The sequence below is a fragment of the Scyliorhinus canicula genome, chromosome 5, assembly GCF_902713615.1.
Source record: "Scyliorhinus canicula chromosome 5, sScyCan1.1, whole genome shotgun sequence".
In the NCBI taxonomy this organism is placed as follows: Eukaryota; Metazoa; Chordata; class Chondrichthyes; order Carcharhiniformes; family Scyliorhinidae; genus Scyliorhinus; species Scyliorhinus canicula.
In genome coordinates, this window is record NC_052150.1 from 31,664,016 (window position 1) to 31,678,728 (window position 14,713).

The 14,713-nt window shown below is 48.7% G+C and overlaps 1 protein-coding gene across 4 annotated transcripts in view; it reads right to left on the reverse strand.

Moving 5' to 3' along the window:
* Positions 1–14,713, reverse strand: part of LOC119965893 — a 119,797-nt gene that overhangs the window by 18,391 nt on the left and 86,693 nt on the right. For 3 of the 4 annotated variants that reach the window (XM_038796863.1, XM_038796862.1, XM_038796861.1), the window contains 3 exons: positions 14,624–14,648; positions 10,456–10,560; positions 1,622–1,753 (listed from right to left, as the gene is read on the reverse strand). In XM_038796863.1, coding sequence (XP_038652791.1) covers positions 1,622–1,753; positions 10,456–10,560; positions 14,624–14,648 — 262 coding nt within the window. The remainder of the gene's footprint in view (positions 1–1,621; positions 1,754–10,455; positions 10,561–14,623; positions 14,649–14,713) is intronic. The other variant, XM_038796864.1, reaches the window with a different exon arrangement.

Sequence of the window (14,713 nt, forward strand, 5' to 3'; positions counted from 1 at the left end):
TCCTACAGCAGAGGCATGGCACTTTCACAGGAGTACCATAGGGAGGCGAAAATGATTGGACGTGGTTTGGTGATCAGTTTTCACTTTCTGGACCTTCATAACGCCAATAACAGTGGAAGTGAATTTTGCAGCGATTGAGAATTGGTCTGCCTCGTGTCCAAATCTGTTCTTTACAAAAGAGCACACACCCAGAGTCAAGGAGCTAATATGGAAAGAGAATTGGCCACCATCAGCCCTTCTGTAGTCATCAGGAGAAAGTTCCATGACGTCTGGGTAACCACCAGAGAGATTGTCGAAGGCAGAGAAGTCGGAATCCAGCTTTTAGGTTCATACTGGTATTAGGATGGAGCACTCACAGAACTGTCTAGCTGCTATTGCCCAGTCATATCTTCTGATTGACAAAAGATAATCTTCTTAAAATTAATCTCCTTTGTGTTCACCGATGCCAGAATCATACAGAAGAAAGCACTTGATTAACAGTCTGGTATCTCCAAACAGCTCTCATCAATTAATTAGGACAATTTGATCTTACCTCATGCTTATAATTAGCCCACTGAGCCCATGCCTTGCACCTGTGGTCTGCAAGGAGTAGGCACGTATGTTACTGTTTCATCATAGCAGTGAGAATATATTAGCATCAATAATGATTGTGGCACAACTGTAATATGGAAATCATGGTACCATGATGTACACACGGCTCCAACAGGACTCTGAGATACCAATAGTATGTGTGAACCCAATGTGGAAATGAATGAACTTAGTGATGTGCCTGGGCAGAATGAATGCACTAATGTTTTGCTGACTGATGGACATAATTAATAAAGCATCCCAATGCATAAAATGCACAAAGGTGCTCTTGTTACCTACAGAGCTGTGTACACAAGGCTGCATCCTTATGAAAGAGACTGCAAGTCAGGTCCCGACAACTGGCATATTTCTCAGACCCTGTCTGGAGGAAATATCCATGTAATAATAATCGCTTACTGTCACAAGTAGGCTTCAATGAAGTTACTGTGAAAAGCCCCTAGTCGCCACATTCCGGTGCCTGTTCGGGGAGGCCGGTATGGGAATTGAACCCGTGCTGCTGCCTTGTTCTGCATTACAAGCCAGCTGTTTAGCCCACTGTGCTAAACTACATCCACCAGGGCAGGAGATCCTGCGTGATCGATTCCCCTGAGTCACAGATTGTTTGCCAGAAGAGAGCTGCATTCTCCTGGCTTCCAACCTTTGCTCTTTCACACAGCCTCGCCATCCAGTTTCTCAAAACATCGGAAATGTTAAGTCTTCCAAGGGAAATCCATTATTTCATTATGGATTGCCTTTAAATTTGCAGCAAATTTTGTGAGCTATCTTTGAGTTTAGCAAACTACAGCCTTAAAGTGACACCCACTGAGGACCTATGCGCGAATAACCCACTGTCCCATTTAAATTGCAAAATACCTGGAAAAATCTGAAATTAAGAGTTTCCATTTTAAAAACAAGTATCCCTGGTCCATGATGTGAGTCAATTGCGAATTTGCTACTTACTTTTGGATCACGATTTTTAACAATCTGCATGCCAAACTATTTTCAGGAGAGTTCCCCGGTTAAGATTAACAATCCACTTGAAAAGAGAGCTCACCAAAGGGGTGGATGTTTGGGTGGTTCTAAAACTTTTGTGTCGTGATCGATTGAATCAATCATTGTCCCAAAGTCCACTTCAGGGCTAATGTCGAGAAGCTGGAGGATGGCACCCATTCTGATTGTCCGATTTCTGTTTAAAATGGAAAAAGTTAGGTCAGTCCTGAATTCTTCAATGAGGATGATTCTGCAACATTAAACAACATTAAAGAGGAAAATCTGGTGAGACAATATCTCCGTTTTCCCCGACGGGATAGAAGGGATTTTTATTTGTCTCTGCTGGCAGAATGAATAAGAATTACTAGTTTTCTAGCCAAATAATGATTCCTTAATTATTGTCAGCATTCTTCCATCTATGAAGGATGGATATGCTGGAAATAAACCGTTTGAGAGGGGGTGTCTTCATACGATGCTCATACCTAAAGGAAGCCAATCTTCCAGAGGCTAGCTCTGCCATAAGTGGCACATGTGAAGCTTCCAGACATCATTATGGGTGGTTGTTTTTCGTGTTAGTGTCTGTTGCCATGCTGCTGCGGGCCATCCCACAAGAGGCATCACCATTTTCAGATGGTGACTCCCAGGGGAGATAATCAATGTTTAGGGCCTTCCTGTCATGCTTGCATGTACCTTTGAAGTAGAGCTTTGGGCATTCGGTCAGCATTGGTCAGCAGGTTCTAGCTATCTCACCAGACAGAACGCCCTTGTGAATGCGACTGTCATTGAGCCAACATATCTGCCTCTGTTTGATGAACGCGAACAAACATGTGAGCTCTGCCCTTGATAGGACTGCCATGTTCCTGATTTTGTCCTGTCAGCATATACATGTACTGGTCGCAGACAATGGAAATGGGAATGAACTTCTTGATAGCTATCCATTGACTATGTTTCACAGTTGTACAGCAAGATGCTGAGAACACAGACTTTATAAACCACCAGCTTGGTCTTACGTGTCAGCTTGATGTTATTTCCATGCACATCTTAGAATCCCTACAGTGCAGAAAGAGGTCATTCAGCCCATCGAGTCTGCACCAGCCATTGGAAAGAGCACCCTACATAAGCCTCCACCCTATCCCCGTAATCCCACATAACATTTTTGGTCACTAAGGGGCAATTTAACATGGTTAATCTACCTAACCTGTACATCTTTGGACTGTGGGAGTAAACCGAAGCACCCAGAGGAAACCCACCCAGACACGGGAGGAAGTGCAGACTCCACACAGTCACCCGAGGCCGGAATTGAACCTGGGACCCTATAGCTGTGAGGCAGCAGTGCTAACCACTGTGCCACCATGCCGACCACGGTGAGTGGGTCAAAGCTGGTAGTTGCTTTCCCTCTGTATGTGTGTATCAAGTTCTACATCGAGAGACAGATTGTCTGCCACCATGGACCCAAGGTAGCTGAATTTTTCAACTTCCAGTGGAGGTATTATTTAGTGTGACCAAGAGGAGGACGCAACACCTTCCCCATTGATCATGGTGTTCCTGACTTGACCCTTAAAGTCAGGGAGAAAAAGTTACAAGTATTCCTCAATTGTCATTATAAAAAAACAACTGATCCTGTCACAATGCTGTTTACGGGAGTTTGCTGGATGCAGATTGGCTGCTGCATGACAACACTTCGCAAGTACTTCTATGTAAACACAAGCCTTTCTTTCTAATGGTAGTTATTGTGGTGAATGTATGCACCATAGTATAAACTGTCTGTTTAGCACTGTGGCCTATAACCAGGAAATAGTAATACGATCTACCACCATGTATGGTACAGGAGCCCTGGCGGGCTCCGCCTCTGGCTCGCCCCCCCCCCAGGGCGATATATAGACCTGTGGGCGGCACTCATTGTTACTGAACTCACAGGCAGGCAAGGTCTCGGTTAATAAAGCCTCTGTTCACTCGTTCTCATCGTCTTGCAGTGAATTGATGGTACAACAATTTATTAACTGAAGACATCACTATGGAAGCCGCTCTAAAGCCTGAGAAACTCAACCTCGACGCACGAGCAACAGAAGCTAAGGAGATCTTCTCCCACTGGCTCCACTGTTTCGAGGCCTACCTCGACTTCTCTGAAACGCCTCCCTCCGACGCCCTCAAGCTGCGCCTCCTCCACGCCCGGGTGAGCCAGCAAATCTCCGTGATGATTGAGAAAGCCGACACACACGATGCGGCGGTCGCGACGCTGAAGGAGCGTTTCGTGAAGCCCGTAAACGAGGTGTTCTCGCGGCACCTTCTCACTACCCGCCGCCAACGCGCTGGGGAATCGCTGGACGAGTACCTGGAGAACCTGACCTTACTCGCCAGAAACTACTCCTCGTGGGCCCCACTGACGCGGCCCTCATCAGGTCCGAGTACGTCACAGGCTTGTGCAGTGATGCTGCCCGTCCAGACCGGGGGTCCGCTGTGCTACTTCTGCGGTCAGGGCCAACACCCCCGGCAGCATTGCGCAGCCCACACCACAACATGCAGCGACTGCGGCAAAAAGGGACATTTTGCCAGAGTCTGCCTGGCCCGACATAAAGCCCCGAAGTCTAAAGCGTACCAGGCTCGATCCATGGACTCACAGGCCCACAGATCCCGCAATATGGCTGCGTGTCGGCCGGGAACGCCCCATTCAGACGCGTCATCTGCCTCGTGCAACTCGTGGGGGGCATCATCTTTCACGCAGCCCGACACGTGCGACTCATGGGGGTGGCCATCTTGGTCGCCATATTCAACTCAGCCCGACACGTGCGACTCGTGGGGGCCGCCATCTTGTGATTCCGATACCTCCGACCACGCAGACTACCCGCAGCTTGGCGCAGTCATCCTCGACCAGTCGCACCTGAAAAATTCAATGATGGTCGTCCGGGTCAACGGGCACGAGACCCCCTGTCTTTTCGACTCCGGGAGCACAGGCAGCTTCGTCCACCACGACACGGTAAGGTGTTGCTCCCTCCACTTCTACCCCGCGTCCCAGACAATCCCGCTTGCCTCCGGATCCCATTCGGTGCAGATCCAGGGGTACTGTGTCGTCAACCTCGCAATACAGGGCTCTGAGTATGCCCATTTTAAACTTTATGTCCTTCCTCACCTCTGCCGCCCCCCCCCCCCCCCCCCCCCCCCCCCCCCCATTGCTTGGACTAGACTTCCAATGCAGTCAGCGATGTCTGACCCTAAAGTTCGGCGGTCCCTTACCCCCCCCCCTCATGATATGTAGCCTCGCGACCCTTAAGGTTGCCGCCCCCGTTCTTCGCGAACTTCACCCCCGACTGTAAACCCATCGCCACCAGGAGCAGACGGTACAGTGCAGAAAACATGATTTTTATCAAGTCAGAGGTCCAGCGACTCTTGAGGGAGGGGGCCATCGAGGCCAGCAACAGCCCGTGGAGAGCACAAGCGGTGGTCGTCCGGACCGGGGAAAAGAATCGGATGGTTGTGGACTACAGCCAAACCATAAGCCGGTTCACGCAACTGGCTGCGTACCCCTTCCCCGCATTGCAGAGATGGGCAACCAAATCGCGCAATATCGCGTATTCTCCACGGTAGATCTGAAGTCAGCCTACCACCAGCTCCCGATCTGCCCGGAAGATCACCACTATATGGCTTTTGAAGCAGCCGGGAGACTCTTCCACTTCCTCAGGGTCCCTTTCGGCGTCACTAATGGAGTCTCAGTCTTCCAGAGGACGATGGACTGAGTGGTGGACCAGTACGGGCTGCGGGCTACATAACTGTACTTGGACACTGTCATCATCTGCGGCCATGATCAGCAGGACCAAGACGCCAACCTTCAGAGGTTCCTCCAAACCGCCAAATCCCTCAACCTCACATATGACAAGGAGAAGTGCGTTTTCCTCGGGTATGTCATGGAAAACGGAGTCCTAGGGCCCCACCCCGACTGCATGCACCCCCTCATGGAACTTCCCCTTCCCCACAGCCTCAAGGACCTCAACGGGTGCCTGGGGCTATTCTCCTACTATGCCCAGTGGGTCCCCAATTATGCAAACAAAGCCCGCCCACTTATTAAAGCCACTATATTCCCCCTGACGGCTGAGGCCCGCTCGGCCTTCAGTCGCATCAAGGCCAACACCACTAAGGCTGCAATGCACGCGGTGGACGAGTCCGTCCCCTTCCAGGTAGTGAGCGATGCGTCAGACGTCGCCCTGGCCGCCACCCTCAACCAGGCGGGCAGGCCAGTAGCCTTCTTTTCTCGAACCCTCAACGCCTTCAAGATCTGAAACTCCTCTGTCGAGAAGGAAGCTCAAGCCATCGTGGAAGCTGTGCAGCATTGGAGGCACTATCTACCCGGTAGGAGGTTCACCCTCGTCACCGACCAACAGCCTTTATGTTTGACAATGCACAACGGGGCAAAATTAAAAATGACAAAATCTTGAGGTGGAGCATCGAACTCTCCACCTACAATTACGATATCAAGTATTATCCTGGAGAGCTCAACAAGCCCTCAGATGCCCTGTCCCGCGGCACATGCGCCAGCGTGCAAGATGACCGACTTTGGGCTATCCACGGTGACCTCTGTCACCCTGCGGTCACCCGGCTTACCCACTTTAAGGCCTGCAACCTGCCCTACTCCACCGAGGAGGTCAGGACCATGACCAGGGACTGCCACGCCTGCGCAGAGTGTAAACCGCACTTCTATCGGCCAGACAAGGCCCACCTGGTAAAGGCCTCTTGGCCTTTTGAGCGCCTCAGTATTGACTTCAAAGGGCCCCTCCCGTCCACCAACCGCAATACATACTTCCTGATTGTCATTGACAAGTGCTCCTGCTTCCCCTTTGCTGTCCCTTGTCCTGACATGACCTCGGCCACTGTTATAAAGGCACTGCGCAGCATCTTCACCCTGTTCGGTTTCCCTGCATACATCCACAGTGACCGGGGCACATCGTTTATGAGCGATGAGCTGCGTCAGTACTTGCTCAGTAAGGGCATCGCCTCGAGCAGGACTACGAGCTATAACCCGCAGGGAAACGGGCAGGTGGAGAGGGAGAACGTAACGGTATGGAAGGCCGTTCTTCTGGCCCTCCGATCTAGAAGTCACCCGATTCCCCCGCTGGCAGGAGGTCCTCCCCGACGCCCACCACTCCATTGGGTCGCTCCTCTGCACAGCCACGAACGAGACCCCTCACGACCGTTCGTTTGTCTTCCCTAGGAAGTCCATCTCCGGGGTCTAGCTTCCATCCTGGCTGATAATTCCAGGGCCCATCCTTCTCCGGAAACATACGAGGAACTATAAGACCGACCCCCTGGTCAAGAGTGTCCAGCTGCTGCACGCCAACCCCTGATTGCCCTTCCAGAGTGGCCGCTGGAAAGTGGTTGTGAGGAGGTGAATCCACAGGGTCAGCACTGGAGGCGACTATGAGGTTCTTGGGTGGGGTCCCATGAGAAGCCAGGTTGCATGGGCAGAGTTTGTGATTCTGGGAAGGGTTGTTTTTCAGCCTCATGATGGCTGAAGACCCTCCCTCACACCGGGGCAAGATGAGTGCAATCAGAATGAACCCCCACATTCAGGCAGCACTGCAAAACCAGAGATCAAGAGCTGTATGGAAGCTCAATCCCATTGGTTATGGAGGCCAGGTTGTCAGTGATTAGTATCTGAGTGGCTGGCAGTTTGAGTTGGAAGGCTTGTTTAATCCACAGTTCATGAGAGCTGGGAGAATGAGGGTGTTCTCTAAGGATGAAGCTGAGATGCTAATTGCAGTCTTCACGCGCATCATGTGTGCCTCACCAGCCATGAAACGAAGTCAGTTGCCTAATCAGCTTCCCAAACCTTCATTGATGAGTCAATATGTGCCAATTTAATCAGCATTGCAATGCATGAGTGTGCCACTGATTGGCACCCAATTTTTTTCACCCTTTGGAAGCTTAGTCCCCAAGCATTGAACTCTAAGGCTCATACTCACATATACATAACAGAGAAGTGCCAAAGATGTAGCCCCAAATGCAAGGCATTATGGGGAAGTCACTCGTCAGTTACCACCTTCAAGGGATGACAGAGGGCATCGTCTTATTCCCCCTGAGGTTAGAATGTAGGTCTATTTAATGCACTCAACTGCCCTAGCCCTCACCCTTGAGGGAGTTGCATGGCACTTCTGAGGCTTTCAAGGGTCGAAGCGCTTCATTCTGCAGGAGTTGAGAGGGACAACTGTGGGCAAGAGGCTGTTGTGCGACAGGAGAGGGAGTGCGGCTCAGTGGAAAGGGGCAACCCACAGGGAATGAGATAAACAAGACCGACGCCGATGACTAGGCCCTCATGTGGCGCAGGCCTAGGGGTGCCTTCATTGACCCTCGCCTTGGGGACGTCCAGGACCAGGTTGTGAAGAGCTCTCCACCATGGAGTCTGACATCCACCCACTACAGAGTGCCTGCGGGAGGTCATCGTAACGGTGGCTAATGTACCAGGCAGGGCACTAAAAGAATTGGCCGGATGCTGCAGGAGAATGATGATGACTTGCACTGAGTACAGCGCAATGTTCCTCTCATCCTCAGCAAAGTGTGTGACTCCTGCCTGAAAGAGAGGTGAATGCAACCTGCCACTGAATGAACGCTGAAAGACAAATGTCAGCTGTTACTGCCTCCTCCGAAGTCAGGAGTCCTAGTGATTTTCTCCACCTGCGCATGAGGCACATGTTTTCAAACTTTAGCATTCTCATCAGGCCTGGGGGTTCCCGTGATGTGAGCATGGAAGCGGCAGCGTTTTCGCAATATCCGACTCTGCTCATCTTCTAATACATCTTTTCTGCCTAGTGCACATTTCCTTTTTGCCTTTCCTTGCTGTACAAAGCAGATGGTATTAGTGCAGCACAGGGGCAGACTGATGGGCGAAAGTTAACTCCCGTGAGGCTTGCACCATGGCTGCATAACTTGAGGGTTCTCACTTTTGTCTGCTGCCCCCACCTCGCCCTCTGCACAGGTGTGGTCCTGCTCCTCATCCGTCAGCTCAAGGGATCTCTCTCCATAGGACGTTCGGATTCTCAGCTCAGGCATGACTCCTGCAGTCTGGAAGGCTGCACCCGCTCCCACCGGTTGTGCCCGAGATTGTCCTGCAATAAGACAAATGGGGAGAGTGTAGGCGGGGGTCCTGCCGGGTCAGATGGTGATGAAGTCTGGTGTGTGTGGAAGGTAAGTAGGAGCGGGGATTAGAGGAGCAGGCTATCCACTGGGGTGAACATGGGGAATTGTTTGGAAAGGGGAGGCGGTGGGACGGTGGTGGTCGGGGTCGCCATGACAAGTGTTGGGAATCCCTGAGGTGGCTGGGAGGGAGATCACCGTGGAGGTGGGAAGGGTGTGTGAAGGGGTGCAGCAAAAAAACTTTAGGAGGTAGACTTACCCTCACTGCACGAAGAAGGTCATTCATCTCATTCCGGCACTGTTGCCTCGTCTTCTTCTGGAGTGAGCTAGCACTCACTATCGCGGTCACAGCCTCTTCTTCAACTTCACAACCAATACTTGAACTGTGGTTAGTTTTGTACTGTAGGAAATGCACAGCAAAATTGCACACAGCAGGTTTCCACAGCCACAAGATAATGGGGTAATGCAGCGAGGCTAAGTCTACCTCCTAAAGTTTTTTTGCTGTACCCCTTCACACGCCCTTCCCACCTCCACGGTGATCTCCCTCCCAGGCGGGGTTGGTGACCTTGCTTGATGGACGTCTGCGAGATCGCTGGTACAGGCTGTCATTCCTCTGCTCGACACTGTCCAGAGGTTTGCTGAGGGCTCCCTCCATGAACCGTGATGCTGCCTTGCTGGCAGCCAGCCCGTCGACTGAACTTTCAGCAAATGCAGGGGGGGCGTTTAACAGGAGCGCCCCACTGATGACAGAGATTAGGTTTTCCTAATAAGCTATCAGAGGCATCCCTCCTCGAGCGTGACGTGAATCACGTGGGGGGGGGGAAAAATTGTTAAAGAGGCTGAATGTTCGGTGAGGTTTCCCGCAGTCAGCGCCGACGACATTCTTCCCGGTTTTCTCACCAGAACCAAAACTTTAAAAAACATATGGTAAGATTCAGCCCAATGATTGGATTGAGGAAGAAATGTTGGCCAGGATACTCTGAAAATCCCTTTGTTGAAATAGTGCCTTGGGACCTTTTTTGGCCACATAAAAAGAAAAACAGGGCCTCAGTTTTCATCTGTGAGAGAGCACTTGATGTAGTGCAGCACTCCCTTAGTACTGCATCAGAAGGTTCAGCTAGATTTTATGTTCAGGTTTCTGGGGTCAGGACATGGAGCCAGGAACCATCTGATTCAGAGATCACAGTGTTACCACTGAAGTACACAGCACTAAAATATTTCCTATTCTTTCCATTAATATATACGACTATATTTTACATTTTCATGATGCTATGTTCCAATTCCTGATTGAGAACCAAAGCCCTCACCAAATCTTGGGCGTTAGAAAATACACGTAGTCGATGGCATGCTGGAAACCTGCTACAAAGCTCGCACTGTTAGATTTTTTAAAGACAACAGTTTTTGATCATGTGAGTACTTGATGAGGTGGTGAGTGGGTCCATTTGCCTTGGAGGCCTGGGTTTGAATCCAGCATTGAATAATTGGATGAAACCGGTTCTTCAGCCTTTTTTTACTAACTAGATTCCTAATGAGTTCAGCTCCAGAACACAAAACGCTTCACAATTTTGATCCAGCGAGACAATTCAGTCAAAGATACCTCAAGTGTAACATTTGGAAAATGGAAAAATATCATTCTAGTGCAAACAAAGCCACTGTTCTCAGGTTGGGAGCTTCAGACAAACTGTTTGAATAGTGTCGAGGTAGCTTTATTCTGATTTGGCCAACCTAGGTATCATGTTGTGTAGGAATGCAGTCGGAGGTTCTCTGTGTTGTACTTACTCTTTCTTCAGCAATAATCTTCGCTGCGTCAGTTTGGCCATGGTTTTCTGCAAATTTGTAAATGTTGCTTTCAAAGTTTGAATGGTATCCTTGCTCTCTCTTAATCTAAACAGAAAACAAATTCAGTGAATCAAAAATAGGAACGTTTGCTTACACCTCACTCCACTTTCCTGCACTCCCTTCCTCACCTAAGGAAAGTGACTTAAATTGTTCCATGGGAACAGCTTTCTAAAACCTCTTGTTAAGTGACCCTATTCTAAGTAACAGGTCTGGGACTTTTCTAGCCTGTATAATTTAGTTTGATAAGAATGTCATATAATAGACTTGATACCATTTGGAGCTCATGGAATAAAGGGGACAGTCTCAATGTGGATATAAAGTTAGCTGAATGACAGGAACAGAAAGTAGTTGTGAATAGTAGCTTTTGAACTGGAGTAATGCACATAGTGAGGGTCTCCAGGTATCGGCGCTTGGACCACTGCTCTTCCTGATGTATATTAAAGACTTGGACTTGGGTGTACACAATTTCAATGCTTCAGGGTATGGTGAACTCTGAGGAGGATGGTGTTCGACTACAAGAAGGCAGAGGCAGGCTGGTGGGACAGGCAGATATGTGGCAGATGAAATGTGATGCAGAAAAATGTGAAACAATACCTTTGGTAGGAACAAGGATGCAATTCTAAAGGGGCTGCAGGAACAACAGAAAGCCAATCTAGGATTTTCAGGATGGCAGTGTTTCCCTCGCCACCAACCGAAGACTTAGCGACAGCTGCCAATTCCACCTGGCAAGCAGTCCAAAGGCAGAATTTAACATTCCGAAGACTAAGTGCGGTAGCAAATGGGAAAGACGGCATAACTCCCGCTGGTTGGCGGGCAATATTAATCTGCCCCATTATCCACTTTTCAACTCATTAATTGTGCGTCAAAGAGCTTGTCAAATCTCATGGTGACGCGGTGAGGTAATCATTTGCCCTGTGGGTACCTCATTCTGCCCCTGTAGGTGGGCGCGCAGAAATACTTAAAGATGGCATGGAAGTGGAGGAAGTTTTTAAAAAATGTTTTTAAAAATTAATTTATGGGATGTGGGCGTCGCTGATTAGGCCAGCATTTATTGTCCATCCCTAGTTGCCCTTCAGAGGGTGGTGGTGAGCTGCCTTTTTGAACCGCTGCAGTCCTTGTGTAGGTACACCCACTGTACTGTTAGGAAGGCCGTTCCAGGATTTATTTTCCCAGCGACAGTAAATAACAATAATAAGAATCACTTATTTAGGAATGGCGTTATATTTCCAAGTCAGGATAGTGAATGACTTGAAGGGGAACCTCTCGGTGGTGGGGTTCCCAGGTATTTGCTGCTCTTGTCCTTCTAGATGGTAGTGGGCATATGTTTGGAAGTTGCTGTCTAAAGAACCTTGCTGTTCTTGCAGTGCATTTTGTAGATGGTACACACGGCTGCCACTGTTCGTCGGTGGTGGACGGTTTGAATATTTTTGGAAGGGGGAGAAATCCTGCGGGTTGCTTTGCCCTGGATGGTGCAGGGCTTCTTGAGTGTTGTTGGAGCTGCACTCATCCAGGCAAGTGGAGAATATTCCATTACACTTCTGACTTGAATCTTGTAGATGGTTGACAGGCTTTGGGGGTCAGGAGGTGAGTTACTCGCCATAGGATTCCTAGCCTTTGACCTGCTCTGGTAGCCACAGTATTAATGTGGCTAGTCCATCTTCAGTATCTGATCAATGGTAACCCCCAGGATGTTGATTGTGGGGGATTCAGCGATGGTAATGCTATTGAATGTCAAGGTGCGGTGGTTAGATCCTCTCTAGTAGGAGATGGTCATTGCTTGGCACTTGTGTGGCGCAAATGTAACTTGCTATTTGTCAGCCCAAGCCTGGATATTGTCCAGGTCTTGCTGCCTTTGAACATGGACTGCTTCATTATCTGAGGAGTTGCGAATGGTTACCACTCCTGCCTCCCGTGGATTACTACACATAACATCTTCCTTTGTGCCAGGCACAGTGGAGAGTTTTCCCCGATTCACATTGAGTCCAGTTTAGCTAGGGCTCCTTGATGACATACTAGGTCAAATGCTGCCTTGATGTCAAAGGCAGTCACTCTCTTTTTTTTTTTTTTAAATAATTTTTATTGAATTTTTCAAAATACAAACATTTTAACCCCCCCTACATTTACATTTAAATTATAACAAAACAAAGTCAAACCCCCCTACTTAACAAGGAAAAGAAAAAGAATCCCCCCCCCCCCCCCTACCCGCGCATCCCCCCCCCCCCCCCCCCCCCCCCGCCGGCGAACCGACAGTCAGACCAACTTATCATTTCTAGCAGCGTCCTCGGGCAGGCCTTGCCCGTGCCACCGCCGCTACCGTACTTCCTTCGTCGTTTTCCCCCCTCCCCCCCCCCCCTCCCCCCCTCCCGCCCCTCCCCTCCCCTCCCGGGTTGCTGCTGTCATGGCCTCAGTTTCTATCTCTGATCCAAGAGGTCTAGGAAGGGTTGCCATCGCCTGGAAAACCCCTGCACCGACCCTCAAAGGCAGTCACTCTCAACTTACCTCTGGCATTCAGCTCTTATGTCCATGTTTATACCAAGGCAGTAATGTTAACAAGGCAAGTGGTTAACAAGACACCTTGGCTTTATAAATAGCAAGGCCATCATGATGAACCTTTATTTTAAAAAACTGGTTTGGCTGCAACTGGAGCATTGTATCCAGTTTATGTGCTGCATTTTACCAAGGCTGCGGAAAAGATTTTATGAGAATGGTCCCAGGGGTGAGAGACTTTAATCACCTGGATAGCTGGGTTGTTCTCCTGAGAGAAGGTTGAGAGGAGTAATTTTTTATAAAATATAAATTTAGAGTACCCAATTATTTTTTCCAAATAAGGGGCAATTTTGCATGTCCAATCCATCCAAGCGGCGCATTTTTTTGGGTTGTGGGGGTGAAACACACACGGACATGGGGAGAATGTGCAAACGCCACACGGGCAGTGACCCAGGGCCAGAATTTGAACCCGGATCCTCGGCGCGTGAGGCAGCAGTGCTAACCACTGTGCCACCCTTAGTTGAGAGGAGTAATGATAGAAGTGTTCAAACCTGTGAGGGGCTCTGGACAGAGTAGATGTTTCCCGTTGGGTGGAAGGGTCAGGAACCAGAGCTAAACATTGGTGCCGTGAGGGAAAACATTTTAAAAGCAGCAAGTGGTTAGAACCCAAAAGGCTCTGTTTAAAACTGTGATGGACACTGATTCAATCGACTCTCAAAAGAGGATTGGATTAGCACCTGAGGAGAAATAAACTGCTGGACCATGGTGTTATGGGCCAGGGTTTAGAGAACCCCAAAGTGTATCACGGAGTTCACCTGACCCACAACTTTTACTAGATTGTGGTATGGGGAGCACACGGCCCACTCTACAGGTGTGGGACAGCAGAAATGGAAACGTATGTTTTAAAAGCAAAACAACGTTTATTCTATGAACTCAAGTTAACCTTTTTAAAAACATACAGTAAACATCTTAGCAACCATTAATCCAAATAAAACCCCCAAAGAATACAACACTAAGTAATGATTACGCTGTCCTTTTAACATCAAGAAGACTTACAAAAGAAACACCCTTTAACAGAAGCACATCTGGTTAAAGTCACTACTGAAAACATTTATAATTCTGAATTCACCAAATGATCAAGAGATAGTCATTTCATGGCAGAGAGATCAACAGTACACCTGCTCTGTCTGGCTTCAGCTCCAACACTGAAAACAAAACTAAAACACAGCCTGCAGCAAACAGCCTAAAACGAAAGTAAAAGGCTGACAGACAGCCCAGTTCCACCCACTCTCTGACATTGCTGCAGTAGTAAACACCCATTTCTTAAAGGTACTCTCACTACAGATTTTATACACACCCATTTATAAACATCCATTTCTTAAAGGTACTCTCACTTGACAATGGGGAAAGGGCAGGGTGCTGCGACTGGCTGAATTACTCTGGTAGGAAGTAAGCTTTGAAGTATGGGCCGAAAGGCTTCCTTCTTCATTGATTTTGTGACCACTAATTGCTGGATTGAGTGAGTCACCAGGAATATTCCAAAGCATTGATTTGTGATTACAGAAGTTAATAATTATGATTATATGTTTTATGATAAACGCAGCAATAAATGAATACTCACTTCTGCCGAAAACGTAATTCCGTCGCTAAATTAGAAAAAATATAATAGAAATTTAATTTTTTAAATTGAAACCTAGATAGGGATAAATGT